Source organism: Tympanuchus pallidicinctus, unplaced genomic scaffold (assembly GCF_026119805.1).
Source record: "Tympanuchus pallidicinctus isolate F22 unplaced genomic scaffold, pur_lepc_1.0 scaffold3, whole genome shotgun sequence".
NCBI lineage: Eukaryota > Metazoa > Chordata > Aves > Galliformes > Phasianidae > Tympanuchus > Tympanuchus pallidicinctus.
Genome location: NW_026294747.1, coordinates 60,882,891 through 60,897,776, shown reverse-complemented (window position 1 = coordinate 60,897,776; position 14,886 = coordinate 60,882,891). Strand labels below are relative to the sequence as shown.

At 45.4% G+C, this 14,886-nt stretch overlaps 1 protein-coding gene across 4 annotated transcripts in view; it reads right to left on the bottom strand.

Moving 5' to 3' along the window:
* NKTR (natural killer cell triggering receptor) overlaps window positions 1-10,608 on the bottom strand; it is a 38,431-nt gene extending 27,823 nt beyond the window's left edge. For 2 of the 4 annotated variants that reach the window (XM_052695021.1, XM_052695025.1), the window contains exons 1-3: window positions 10,500-10,608; window positions 10,009-10,099; window positions 2,754-2,828 (exon numbers count right to left, since the gene is read on the bottom strand). In XM_052695021.1, coding sequence (XP_052550981.1) covers window positions 2,754-2,828; window positions 10,009-10,066 — 133 coding nt within the window. In that variant the 5' untranslated portion in view covers window positions 10,067-10,099; window positions 10,500-10,608. The remainder of the gene's footprint in view (window positions 1-2,753; window positions 2,829-10,008; window positions 10,100-10,499) is intronic. The other 2 variants (XM_052695019.1, XM_052695020.1) reach the window with 1 other exon arrangement.
* Window positions 10,609-14,886: the final 4,278 nt, after the last annotated feature.

Sequence of the window (14,886 nt, the reverse complement as noted above, 5' to 3'; positions counted from 1 at the left end):
ACACTCCTACATTTCCAGTTCTTTCTCCCATACCACCTGGGAACAGTGAGTGAACATCTATGTGATGCTGAGTTGCCTGCAAAGTTAAGCCACAGGTCTTTTGGCACCCAAAACAAGGCACAAACAATCAAATCTGTCATCATCAGGAACTGGAGTGCTAAACCAAATTTATAGATGCTACAGCTGGTTAGTTGCTAATTGGTATGCTCCCATGCTTGTCACAAGGCCTGCTTGCTTTACAGTCCAGTACTCTTAGCAGCTGCTTTTTCTTTTGCTGTTTGCTCTCCTCGTTATGATCGTGTTTGGCTATGCCTGGGAACAGCTTGGGCTGGCAAACAGCACCTCACTGCCATTCCTGTGCACTGTACTGAATGGCAACAGCTGGAGTGCCAGAGGGAACTCAAGTCAGAGGGACTGTGACCTGAGGATGAGTCCATACAGGAGCAAGCACACTTTGCAGCATCTGTGATCACAGACAAGAGCGTGCCAGAATACCTCAAGGCATCCGTGACCATGGATAAAGCAGACCCAGCAGGTGTCTGGAGGGACCACGGCCAATGGAAAAGCCCAGGCTGGAGCTGGAGTGAGGGGAGTTCACTGCCATCTAAAGCCCTGTGGCCTGGTCCAAAAGGCAAAAAGGTGGAGACTAATGGATGCATCTTTAAACTGTTGCAACCCATGACTTGATTTGCATTTCACAGCAAGTTCTTCTATTGAAGGAATTGCTGGAGACAAAAGAAGATGAGCCTCGCAGGGAGCAGTGCAAGTGCAGCAGAGACCCAACCTGAAGTGTCTCTGGCATCCAGTAACTCCAGGTCACTTCTGCCCCAAGCAACCACAACAGACAGACAGTGGGTCATGGACTGAGCCACAGGTGTGGCCCATACACTGGTGGAATAATATCTGTGTATTAATGAAAGGGAGGTGATTAATGAGGATGCATTACAGAGCACACGACCTGCACATGAAGTGGCATGGAATAAGGGGTGGTTACAGTCGAGGTTTTGGCTGGGATAGAGTAAATTTTCTTCATAGATGCTTGTATGATGTTGTGCAATAGAGCAGGGAAAATCTGCGTGGTGCAGATAAACTGGCAGTAAGAAACGCACTGAAAGAACCTGCCATGGAGAAGCAGAAAGGCAGAGTTCCTAGGAAGCAACTTGAGCAAACTAAACAGCAGCACAGATGCACTTGATACCAACAAGAACATCATGTTAGTCATGCAACCCGAGTCTCTAATCTCAGCAATCCCAAATTCAATCTGGAGAGTTGCAGTGGCAGAGATGGCTTCCAGGGACAAGATGAAAAAAAGACAATTTAATTCTCTTAATCATTGCTTACACCACTATAAGAAATGTGCAAAACTGATAATTAAGTTAAGAGAGGGAAAAATGCACATCACATACTTACCAGCAATTTTTAAAACACATCTATCAGATCATGGCTGTCCTGTGAGTACACAGTAGCAAACTGCAGGAATGAAACCAGGGTTTGTGGTAGCTTTTATGTCTGTGAGTCTGATCTCAAATTAAACAGAATTCAGGACTCTGGGCTCTCTCTCACTGTTCTCCCAACTAAAGACAGATTCTAGCTGGACTTCAATGAAACATGAACAGCCAGCTGTACAGCAGAGTTTAAACAGTTATGCACAAGAAAGCTGTCAGATCTTTGTAACTGTTCTTTCTCCTGCTAAGTACTTGTTTGGTTCACACCTCGTGGTCTCCAGCTAGCTTTAACCTAGCAAAGCCACTGAAAGGAATTAAAAGAGCCACAGAACACAAGGCTCAGACACTACACCAGCCAGCCCACTGGCTAACTTTAAAAGAGCCTTAATTGGTGCAGTTAATTTAAGGTATATATTTGGAGAATTCAAGGTACACAGGACAAGACCACCAAGACACACAGAACGAGTTCTCTGCGTAAGTAACGGCGATTCCTGCAATAATGTAATCAAAACTGATTCCTAACTTGCAGTTGCAAAACCACCAAGGAGCCCCACGCACCAAAAAACCACTGAGTTCTCACCACCCTTACTATTGCAGTCATTAGAAATCTTGTGAAAAAGTGAATTCCTGCTTAAAAGAAAAAAAATGGGGCAAAGGGTGCTGGATTCTACCCAGAAATTCTTTTGCTAGTGCTGTCTTTCGTTTTAGAGATCCTTGCCCTCCTTTATCCCACCACACATTCCCCCTAGGGAACAATGTTCCCTCTCCATCCTTGGCTTTGCTGAATGTAAAGCAGTTTTCTCCTAAGGTGTAACAGACTCCTTCCTTTGATCCCCACTGTGCGGCTATGCACCAAAACATACTTTTATTGTGTAAGAGTAATCAACATTTCACATGGAGCCAAGTGAAGTGTCACCACTGCACCGTGCAGTGACATTAACACCTGATGGCTCTCCTGATGAAGTCCACATCTTTCCCATGTGTCACTTAGGTGCTCAATAATTTCTCTATTGTTTTAGCTGTGTCAATTTCCTTTAATGAAGCCCAAATGACAGATGACCACATTTTGCCCTGCCAAGTGACAGTCTTGCACTCTGGAATCCTGTAGCTGCTCCACTGCTCTGACCCAGTAACCATTACAGGATTCCAGGTTACTTCCAGTGCTGCTAAATCCTCCTGAGCACGACCAAGTCTCAGCTTTGTCCTCACCAGGAAAACAAACAAGCAAACAAAACCTACAATTTATGCCCGCTTAAAGAAACAGCTGTAAGAAACATTAAAGTTGTTAAATAAAAGCATGCTACTTACCCGAGCACAAGCAAAGGAAGTTTTTGCATGTCTTTGGACATATATCTGAGAAGAGCTGAAACATAATTCGACCAACTGAAAGATTAAAAAAAAAAATAGAAAGTTTTATAATTCTTTATGATGACAGAAGAAAAATAGCATTGAATAAATCTGCATAACTGCATCTTAGTTCCACACTGTGTTAAGGACTGTAAATGCAGCGGAACCCTTGGCCTAAAATCCTTTGGCTTCAACAGAAAGTGTAATAGATGACTCAATTAAGGAAAATGAAAGACAGGTGGGACAGCATTAGCAATTTCAGGACTAATGCTTCAGTTGCCAAATACTATGAATCAAACACTGCTGCCTCTGTACAGTTTGAGCAGAGCAATCCCCACTCAGCACAGCTACTCCCACACCACTGGCAGTGCTCACACTGCGTGCCTTAGAAACCGATTACAACGCTGAAGAGCTAAGAAAAGAACTTTAGAACTGTTTCACATTTCCTATTTCATTTTCTGAGATTTGCATTTTCGGGACTTGTATTTCTACAGTCAAAACAAATACAGTTGGATGCATGAAATCCTTAACGATAACTTTGTGAATTATGCAGAATATCTCTGTATTGCAAAGCGAGGCATAAATTAAGGGTTAAATGCCACATGGCCAGCCAGCATTGCAGGAAGGCCAGAATCTATTAATGTGCACCACCCTCTAGTGGTACACAACTGGTAAGACTTCAATGTAATTATTGAACTGGTCAGGAATTACTCCTTTCCCTTCTCTTAAAGGAAAAGGAAATTTCAACACATTTTGTTCATTATTTTGGCACCGTGAATTATTCAGAGAGGCTCCTAAGAAATGATATTCAATTTGAAGGCCTTGTCCCAGTAAGCACAATTGTCAGGTTTTTTGGATCACAAAGATGGGGATCAAGGAAAAACAACACAGGGACCACCTGTGTTTTGTATCTCAGCTAAAAAAAAATCCAAGGTGCCTTCAGCTGTTGAAAGGACGAGTTTCTTAACTGCAGTGTGAATACTCTCAGAGGATTTGTGCTACAGCAGGCAGAAAAACCTCAAAGGACAGGGTAGAGACAGCCTTCAAAGAATGAAGAAATGGCAAAGAAGTTGTCAGTTTGCATTATAAGCACGGTGATTCAGAACAGCAGAAATCCCATTGCTCTGCTTGCAAAAGCACTGAACTGAGGGGGACAAAGCGCTCAGAGAGCCAGGCACACCTTTCCTCCACCTTTCCTCCTGCATTCCCTTCGTGAAATAACACGCAATGTCTTTCAGGGGAAGGAAAACCATCACTATCCTCACTGCACTATGAGCAGAGCTGCTGGTGGACCAAGCTGACAGCTGTGGATCAGCAGGAGGCATTCCCACCTCAGGGCTCCAGAGGGGCCTTTTGCACCTAGGCACCAATGCACAGCAGCCATCCCACAGTGGGCTCCTGTCCTCCATACACAGCACTGCAGGCAGCACTGCAAGCAGCACACATCAGCTGTGACTCCTGGAGGATGAACCTGGCCTTAAACACCTCCAGGGAACCACGACTTTCAGTGTTTTGTCAGTGAGATCCGTGAATGCATCACACCTTTCAACTCCTTCAGACTGCAAAGCACACACCTGGCATCAGAAGACTACAGATTCCATTTTAAAAATAAGCCAACCTCCCCATCACGCAAAGTGCTGCTCACCTTCTTACATCCCGTTACATAAAATGCTGCAGTGTGTTTATAAATACACCAACCACACACTGTGCATCCATCTGCTGGGCTACTACCTGTGTTTTACCTGAAGCTGTCACTGAGAGGTGACATCTGCTGCTGCCAAACAGCTGAGCGTACAAGCCAAAGATCAAATACACTGACACCCTGATCAGATACACAAAGTTACTGCTGTTCATCCAACAAATATATTTTTGGTGTGTTAAAAGTCTGCTTAAAATCCTACAAACCTCAGCTGTGCCTTGAAAACACAAAAGTGCCTCATTGTAAACCTGGAATGAAGCATGACTTGGTGTAACAAAAGTGTAAAAGGCACCTGAGGTGTTACTGACTTCCTCGAATTTCCTCCACTGTCATCACAAACAGAAAGCTGCCAGTGATTTCTCCAGATTTGTTCCTCTGGTATAAAGCTTAAGTTACCCAAATGAGGAACAGGTTTGCTGTAAGGCTCAAATCGTACCTTAAAACAAAACCAGTAGCTCACAAGAGTTGTTTGAGCGAGCAAGGCCTGCACACACAGCTCTGCTGAGGCCTCAGCTGACATCGGCCAACAGTGGGCCTGCAGAAGGCTGTGCTGCCTCTGGACTAAACCACAGACACCGAGCTGTTGGCTCTTCCTAATGACAAAACTCATCTGACACAGTGTGCAAATCCTCCAGCAGCACAAGCAGTTACACTTGTTACTGGTAGTTTATTCTAGTGGATCAGCAGACAGATCGTTTCTACACTTTTAGTTCTGTGCTCAGGCTGCTCTCTTGCACTCACAGCTTTGGAGATGCATTCATCCATACCACACCGCAGTGTTCGCAGGACTCTCATTTCTCCACCACAGAGGTTTTGTCTATCCTGATTTCACATTTCTTGCTAATCAGAAATCAACACTCTGATAAAGTACTTCGATATTTTTTGCTAGAAATTGGAATAAATGATAAAAAGTATTTCTGTTCCATTAATTAAATACAGTAAATAATGCACATATAAATTCTAAGATGATTTGAAGTTTTATTTCATGAATTGTTATGTATAGATAACGAAGCTACATCAATTACAGAAACCAGACAGCATAATGAACAAAACTAAGCCAGTTTCAAAGCTCCATTTTCTGAGTACAAGATGAAAACTACTTCTGTTTTGGTTTTGAATCCTTAATTCTTCATCTACAGAAGCAGAAGTTCTAGATTCAATTGAAGTGACAAAGATTCATGGTAGGAACATCCATGCTGTAACTTCACACAGACTCCTGTTAGCAAAGTCTATTAAAATTACTGAATCATCACAGAATGGCCTGGGTTGCAAAGGAGCACAGTGCTCATCCAGTTCCAACCCCTGCTGTGTGCAGGTCACCAACCAGCAGCCCAGGCTGCCCAGAGCCACATCCAGCCTGGCCTTGAATGCCTGCAGGGATGGGGCATCCACAGCCTCCTTGGGCAACCTGTGCCAGTGCCTCACCACCCTCTGGCTGAAAAACTTCCTCCTCATATTCAACCTAAACCTCCCCTGTCTCACTTCAAAACCATTCCCCTTGTCCTACCACTCTTGTAAACAGCCATTCATCTCCTGTTTATATGAGCCCTTCAAGTATCACTTATTTCAAATAGTTACCCAGCAATTTCCCCCAGTTTAGATGCTTAACCTGTTTTAGCAACAAACTCTGGAGACAAACACATAACACATTTTCCAGAGACCAAAGGTCTCAGATTAATCTGCACTGCAATATAGATACAACTCATTGAAATGAATGCATTTTTATCTTACATTTTTTATGTCTATATGTAGATTTGTGAATCCTAAGTCTTAAATATTTTAAAGCACTGCTTTAAAGTAGAAGCATGGCTACAGACTTTGGAAATGCAAAAGCTTCCTGTAGAAAAAGACTGAATTTAAAACATCATTTACAAGAATGGAAGTTTCCTCTGAGCTGAACCTATAGAAACCCTGACACATAAATGCTTGGATAGAGCTTCCACACCCTGTCTTGCACTCAAGCAAAGGCTCCCCTTGCCAGCTCTGCTGGTTCACTCCTGGAACCACCCCCTGTTGTGGTGCTCCATCATAGTCATAAAAGCAAACACTGAGCATTGCTCACAACACAAACGTACTGCTTTCAGTGCCACAAAGAAATGCAAGTGAGAAACAACACTATGATTCCTCCTGACAGTAAAGACTCATCCATTTGGTATTCCATATTCAATAATTTAGTTTCTTCTTGACCTCAAGATAAATATTGGGTATTGTTTCATCCGGCCCATTTCTGTATAATGAGAGGATTTTCATTCTGAGTACCAGTTTCCCCCAGAAGCTGCTGATGCTCTACACTCCCCAGTAAGAGCTCCCCACACACGACGTCCTCTTGACACACATCACTCCCAACTGGATTGCCAATAGGTTTGCAATCAAAACACCAATCTGCTTTCCGTTGCCTACCTGCAAGTTTTTGCCTTCAAAGGACTAAAGACTCAAAGGCCTCCCTGGTTCTACTAATGCAGACAGACTATTATGGTGACCTGTACAGCAGAGACTTCAACACAAGTTCAGATCAGAGAGAGAGCTGTGCTGAAGGAACCTCTTCTGTGAAGAAAGGCTGAGGAAACTGGGCTTGTTGAGCTTGGAGAAGAGAAGGCTGCAGAGACTTCATTGTGGCCTTCCAATATTTGAAGGGGGCAGATAAACAGGAGGGGAAACGGCTGTTTGTGAGGGTGGGTGGTGACAGGACAAGGGGAATGGTTTTAAAGTGAGACAGGGGAGGTTTAGGTTGGATCTGAGGAGGAAGTTTTTCCCCCAGAGGGTGGTGAGGCACTGGCACAGGTTGCCCAAGGAGGCTGTGGGTGCCCCATCCCTGCAGGCATTCAAGGCCAGGCTGGATGTGGCTCTGGGCAGCCTGGGCTGCTGGTTGGCGACCTGCACACAGCAGGGGGTTGGAACCAGATGATCACTGTGGTCCTTGGCAACCCAGGCCAATCTATGATTCTATAAACAGACTGATAAAGGGAGGAACACACCTGAAGAAGAAAAACTAAAGTGGAAGGAAAAATGAACAAGGGGGTAAGCAACAACAGAAAACACAAGAAAAGAGATGCAAATAAGGGCTGTGAGCAGGAACGAAACAAAGCAAAACTGAGCATAATGTATCTTCTGATGGACAAAATCAGGAGCAGGGGTGGGGAGAAATGAGAAAACCTTGCAGGGCCACATGAACATCACACGTGACACCTCAGCAACACGCGGCTGCTTCAGGTGTTATGACCATTAGAACAGATCCAAGCAAGTTTTTTTCATCAGAGTAAAGCCAGAATTATTTACAAGAGGCATCTGCTGCCATCCCCAGATTCTTGGCTTACTGCACGTAGTTTAATTCCGCATACCATCCCTGCCCAAATCCATCAGTGAAGGGACACAAAACAAGGGAGAGCTGCTGCCTGTGTCAAAATAAATGCTCACTCTTGATTTAATCTTCATTTACTTTAGGAAAAAAAATAAATCACAATGTGTACTCATAAAAAACACTTCAGTGGCAACTTGTTACAAGTAGTCTAAATATCAAATTACACTGAAAAATGCTGATAGAAAGCAGTTTGTGCCTCTTGCTGTGCTGCAAACAAGCCATACAAGTTTTATTCCAACATTCTGTAGCTAAAATTAACCAGCTGAGAAGCACAAAAGCTGTGATGCAGTTTCCTGAAAGCACAACCAGTGTTGCAGTATTCATCCCTGTACTTTGTAACAGATATAATTAACCAGTGAAACTCATTTACACTCCGCAGCCTTTCCTCACACATACACACACATCACCTTTTGCTGCTGCTTTTCATCTCATCTACCAGCTGCACTCCTGCTTTTAATTGCTACAGGTATCCACACAACCCCTGGGTAAGTGAATCTCTGCTGGGGAAGCTCTGAGCTGGCAGCTGTGAGCGGGAACATTCTTGGACTCCAAGCAATCAACACTTTAAAATGACTTTAACATGACACAGTTTTGAGTTCTGCAGGTGAGGAGATGTCTCCTGTTGTGTGAGAGGCACATTCTCTTGTTCTCTTCCTTTTCTGTAGATACCCGTTCAGTTTTCTTAGAGCAGACAGAGCAGGGGGCAATGCTTTACCTGCTGGCTAGCAAATAACACACAGCACTGTTCTGTTGTCCAGGTCTTTCCCCCTACATTTAACAAACAAGCAGATAGGCTACTTGTAAGTCAAGTCAGATAAGGAAAATGCTGATTTGGAGATTGGTGGCAGTTGAAAAGTTAAAATGAGTACTCTCCTGCTGATACCACTGAGATACATCTCTCAGACAGTGCTTCACGTAGTCTGGAAGCACTGCTTCATCATTCACACTTGATGCAGCTTCTGAAGGTCATCTTACAACCAAAAGGGCTGTGCTTAAGCTTTTTAACATAACTCTAAAACCTAAGGCATGACTGCACAGTAAGCTGATAAACAGACATTAGCACGCAGTGGTATAAGCACACTACCCTCAAGTCCTGCACTAATATTTCATACATTGGCACGTTTTCCTGCAAAAATATGTCACCAATCAGTGCAATAAAAACAGCAGGGCTCTGAACCCAAGGTACAGCCATGAGATTCTTAACGCTTTAAAGAGAAAACAGATACCAGCAGCAACAACCAGAGCCCTGCACCTACTCCAGGTAACCTAATCTGTGCACCACCAGGAATGTGAACACCTCTCTGGCAGCACTATCAGATATCAAACCCAAAAAGGTACGAGAGAAAACAAGCTAAGTCTCTTCCACTTATGATGTACAAGGTGAAGGAAGGGGCAAGGTATTGGGAAATGGAAGCAGAAGCGTGTGTGCAAAGGCAGAGCAGTGGGAAACAGCACAGAGAAGTTCCTCACAGAAGTCAAACCTAAAATCCTTTCCAAAGATTAAAAGCAAATGAGATAAAGCATGAATTCTCTTCATACACCAAATCTCATCAAACTACCTCTCCTAAGCCAGGAACTCACCCACCCTACAGCATTTTTAATTGTCTGATTCCACAGTAAATCTGAAATTAAACCAAGGGAACACATTAAAATCCCTTTCATATTAATATTTCTCTGTTCAAAAATGTATTCTGAGCATCTCAAATGGCAGATGGACCAACAAAAGATTTACAGATATACCATATCAGCCACTGGAGTTAGCGCTGAAACCCTTTTTAATTTCGGATGAAGTGAAAATGGAAGTCGAAGGGCTTACGGCTGTATTTGAATACAGCTGCAACTTGGAGAGAAACTCTTATTTCAAAGCCTTTCAAAGAGACACCGAAGTAGAGAATGAAAGTGAAAGCGCATCAAAGCTATCAGTTCTCCCCGTGAAAGCAAGCAGCGAGTAAACATCCCACAACTAACACGGCCTGCCTCCAAAAACGGGCAGGTCAGCCGTAGGTAAAAAAGAAGAAAGTGAAGGCAGAAGCGGAGGGGGGGGGGGGGGGGGGTCAAGCTTGGGATTACAACGCACTGGCAGCCCCTCCGCTTTCCGTAGGGATAACGCGAGCTGGGAGACGCCGGGCTCCCGTTTCGCAGTGCGGTGACGCCGTTACCTGGCTCGCGGTTGATCTCGATGTCGAAGAAGCACTGCGGTCGGTCCTGAACGCCCATGGCAGCGCGGCCCCGCGGCGCCCGGCTCAGCACCTGCCCGCAGACACGGAGCAGCGCTCAGCCCCTCGGCGCACCGGAAGGGGGCACTGCTTTTAGAACCTATTTGTTTTTTTATACACATATGGGTTTTTCCCTTTTCTTTCCACTCAAAAGTAGGACAACCACCCCCCCCCCCCCCCCGCCCCACCCCATTCCTTCCCCCCCCACCCCTCCGCCACCCTCCTCCCTCTCTCTCCCCCTCCTCTTTCTCACCCCTCCCATCCCCACCCCGCTTTGCTCTCACAACGGACGCAACGAGGCCGAACCGCTCGGAAGGGATAAAAGAGTCCAAGACCCCCACACTGAGAAGAACATGGCGTGGGGGAGGGGAACAGAGCCCTCCCAGCTTCCCGCCCACCCCTCACCCAGCCCCGAGGCTGCCGCACGGCCTTACCTGGCAGCTCGCGCGCTTTGTCCCCGCTCCACGCCGCGCCCCCCGCCCTCTCGCTCTCCCACCCCCCGTGAGGAGGCGCCGCCGACCCCGAACGCCATTACCCGGCCGCTGAGTGGCCCGCCCCGCCCCGCCCCTCCAGGCTCCGCCCCCCTGCGCGTGCGCGCCCCGCCCCCCCGCTCCGCCTGCCCGCTCTCCCCCTAGACCCGCTCTTTCCCGCCTTTCCAACGGTCGCGCCGCTCTGTCTGTGGACGCTGCCTCGTGGCGGCGGTCCTCCGCCGCTCCTCTGTGAGGGGAATCAACGGCTGCTCTCCCTCGTGTGCCCCGTACAGAAATGTCTCCTCTTCTTTAAGAAAATACATATTCTGTGAGTGAGCACAAAACCACGATCGGAGGGCTGGAGTAGCTCTCCTATGAGGAAAGGTTGAGAAAGGTGAGAGTTAACGGGAAAGGTTGACGGCACGGGATTTTTAGCTTGGAGTAGAGAAGGCTGTGAGGAGACCTCATTGTGGCCTTCCAGTGCTTGAAGGGAGCGGATAAACAAGAGGGGGAACGGCTGTTTGTGAGGGTGGATGGTGACAGGACAGAGGGGAATTATTTTAAACTGAGACAGGGGAGGTTTAGGTTAGATATTAGGAGGAAGTTTTTCCCCCAGAGGGTGGTGAGGCACTGGCACAGGTTGCCCAAGGAGGCTGTGGATGCCCCATCCCTGCAGGCATTCAAGGCCAGGCTGGATGTGGCTCTGGGCAGCCTGGGCTGCTGGTTGGTGACCTGCACACAGCAGGGGGTTGGAACTGGATGAGCTTTGTGGTTCTTTTTAATCCAGCCCATTCTATGATTCTGTGAAAACCCAGAAAACTTTGCGTTGGGAAGCATCTTGTCAAACGCTTTCATCACCAAATAAAGACTGCCTTTGGAGGCTGCGCTACTGCTTTGAGTTTCCTTTTTGGGTCTAAATAGTGTAAGAAAAGCTGAGGTGTGAATATTGGTTTTAAAGTTTTAAATCGGAGTTTTCATTGCTCTCCCGCTATCTCGGGATTGTGGTGAATTTTAAGGAATTGTAATGTTGTGCCATGGCACAAATACTGATTCTTACCGGGGCTGGAATTCCCCTGACGAATAAAGAGATATTTTAATAACATTGGGTATTTCAAACCTGAATATTTTTACCTGCAGAGAGCAAATCTGCTTGAGAAAGTGCCATTGTCCAAATGGTATATGATGGCAGTAACAAACATGTATATACATATATCTATTAGAATCATAGAATCATAGAATGGCCTGGGTTGCAAAGGAGCACAGCACTCATCCAGCTCCAACCCCCTGCTGTGTGCAGGTCACCAACCAGCAGCCCAGGCTGCCCAGAGCCACATCCAGCCTGGCCTTGAATGCCTGCAGGGATGGGGCATCCACAGCCTCCTTGGGCAACCTGTGCCAGTGCCTCACCACCCTCTGGGGGAAAATCATAGCAAGTTGTAGTTTATTTCTCTGAATTTGGGGTATCAGGCTGTCTCAGAGTGAACACAGTACATGCTTATTAAAAACTGAATTGTTAAATTGTTCAGGTGGGAGGTGCCTGCTCTCTTATTAAGTCCATGAATCCTCCTGCTCAATTTGAGCCTGCATCAGTCAGGCCAAGCGGCTTCACACCGAGCACAGCCAGCAGTTTACCTCTGCTTCTCATGTAGCCCTTTGGATCCATCACATCTGTGGCATTTGCTCACATCCTTATGGAAATGGCTTTTCTGCAAGACAGAGGAAGGCAGCGCCATCCCAGCACGCACCTCACACACCCTGTGTTCCAGCTTGCATGTACTCCATCAAGGCCACTGCTTGGTGCTAAACATGCCTCATATTACTTCTGTAGCTTTCCCAGCAGTGAGGACACTTATTATAAGCCTTCACCACCCGAGATGTAATGCATTCCTCGGTGCTTCTCAGAAGTACAATCCAGAAATCATTGCAGTAATTTTATTTAGCAGCAGCGTCTGCGGTTACATCCTTCTCTGTGCAAAAATTCAGACGGCTTCAATAAGAAATCTGAGAATAAGCAAAGGCAATAGTGAAATCGAGGGGTATTTTAGAGGATAAAAATGTAACAAAGTGGAATTGTCTTAGATGTAATTGCTCTATAGCTTTTACTGCTTCTGTCCCTGTAGCATTTGAATATCTCATGAAGTGTTAGCCGTCAGATGCTGTCATTTATTGTCTCTCATGCATAGTTGTGCGAGTGCTCCCTAAGGAAACTTGTCTTTGGAGCTATGTAGGTCCTTGGGGGATACTTGCATTGTAAACTATCCCAAAAAATGTAGCATAGCCCTGAATTATTTGTCTGTGAAATGCCTTTGTAATGTAGAAGGGTATTATTTACCTCCCCTGAAAACTGGACACCGAGAAGCAAAGCTACTGAGAAATTATAGCAGGTCCATAGGAATTCCTTTCCAAACATTTGAAAGCAAGTCTCCTCGGCTTCCTTGATATTGCTGAACAATTAAATTAAGTTCATATTTTTATGGTTTGGGGTTTTTTTTCCTCCTGAGCTTAAATAAAGTGTTAATTAGTTTCCCTTTACCCACAGTCACTTGTTCATCTGTTTTTGGAATCTGAGCTGCTTACTAAAGGCAGATGGACAAAGAAATAATCAAAAGACTCATAAAGGACATGGAAATTTCAAGCCCTGGTTATTTTAATAAGGAAGCAAATTAGAAGGAAGTTTCTGGTCCTCTTGGGAGAAGCTCTTAAGATCATCTCTAGGACTAAAGCTGGTAAATATGCAGCCTGGTGAAAGAAAGACATACAAAAAAAGAACTAAGTTCTTAAAGCACATTTGAGGCCAATCTTTTGAAATGTGAGACATTGAGTTACAAATGAAGATCTTTCTGGGACTGTTTTGGAAACATCCTCTGCCAACTGAAACCCATGGCAAAGTCCCCATTGATTTCAGTGACTGTGGATGTAGGCTGTTTGAGGGGGATTACAGCCTGTGCTGCAAGGCAGTGTAAGTAGCTATGGGTTAAGAATTGCTTCTGCATGACACTGGTTCTTGATCAGCCATGATTTTGTGAAACATCTGCTCTTATAGCCTTAAATTTTCCTGGTTATGTTCCAATCCTATAGAAAAAAGTGCATGCACTCATATAGGCAGACCCAACTTTATTCTACCCCAAATCAACTTCAGGGGCTCCCAGTTATGTTGTGCCCAAGAATTCACATTGACAAATCTTGGCTGGAAGCTGCACTCCTGTCTGGGACAGAGCATGCTTGTCCACAGGAGCTTGAAAAGTAGGAGGGTGCAAGAGCCATTGCTGAGCTGTTCTGCAAGCTCCATGCAAATCAGTAAAACTGTTTAAATTTGGACACAGTCTTCATCATCATCATAGAATCCTAGAATGGCCTGGGTTGCCAAGGACCACAATGATCATCTGGTTCCAACCCCCTGCTGTGTGCAGGTCGCCAACCAGCAGCCCAGGCTGCCCAGAGCCACATCCAGCCTGGCCTTGAATGCCTGCAGGGATGGGGCATCCACAACATTTTCCAGAATGTCTTTGACTGTCCTGATATTAGTTCAAATTGGCCAAGGAAGCTCTACCTAACCAGCTAATGTGTAGAGGAAATTTTCAACATGGTTTTTCATTATGTGGGGCATTTCTGTTGAGGCGGTGGTGCTCAAAATACTTCTGTGAGATAAATTCATGACCACCTATTCTCCGTCTCACTCCATAGCTGTTCTGCACAGATTCTCATCTGGTGTGAATGGATGTGAAGTGTTGAGAGAACTGACTTAGAGCCGTTCACAGGGGTCACAAATTGTGAACAGCAAGAGATGCTGGATAAAGGAGCCAGAAATTTCTACGGCTAAATTTAAAAGCTTGAGTTGCTGTAGAAGAACAGATGAGCACTGTAAGTGTTTCCTTCAGTCATTCAGTCATTTCTTTTGGTATTTTTCTCTGAAGTATAAGTACTGCATACTGAAACAACTGAAAACTTGCTTTAATTATGAAATGCCTCGCTGCTGAGCAAACAAGAAGTTGAAAGTGAGAAGCCAACAGGCAGTTATCCATTATGCAAACTTAAACATTGAAAAAGTGCTTAATTAAAAAACACACATGCCAGCATTTGAGTGAGGAGTGTGGAGTGCTGAAGGGAAGTCAATGGCTTGGGGATAAGTGATAAACTATAAAATCTGTCAGCTTTAGGCTGCTGATCAAAATCCACACCACGTCTGTGATACCTGACATTTGTCCGCACACCGCATGCCAAGATGTCAGTGGTCTGTGTATGGCTGGCAAGAAGCTCCTGTCCTCCTCACAGAAAACATTATAATGCTGGGCACTTATGGGGACCCGGAGGAGAGGCAGTTAGTGCTCCTGTTCAGCCAGGACAGAGTAAA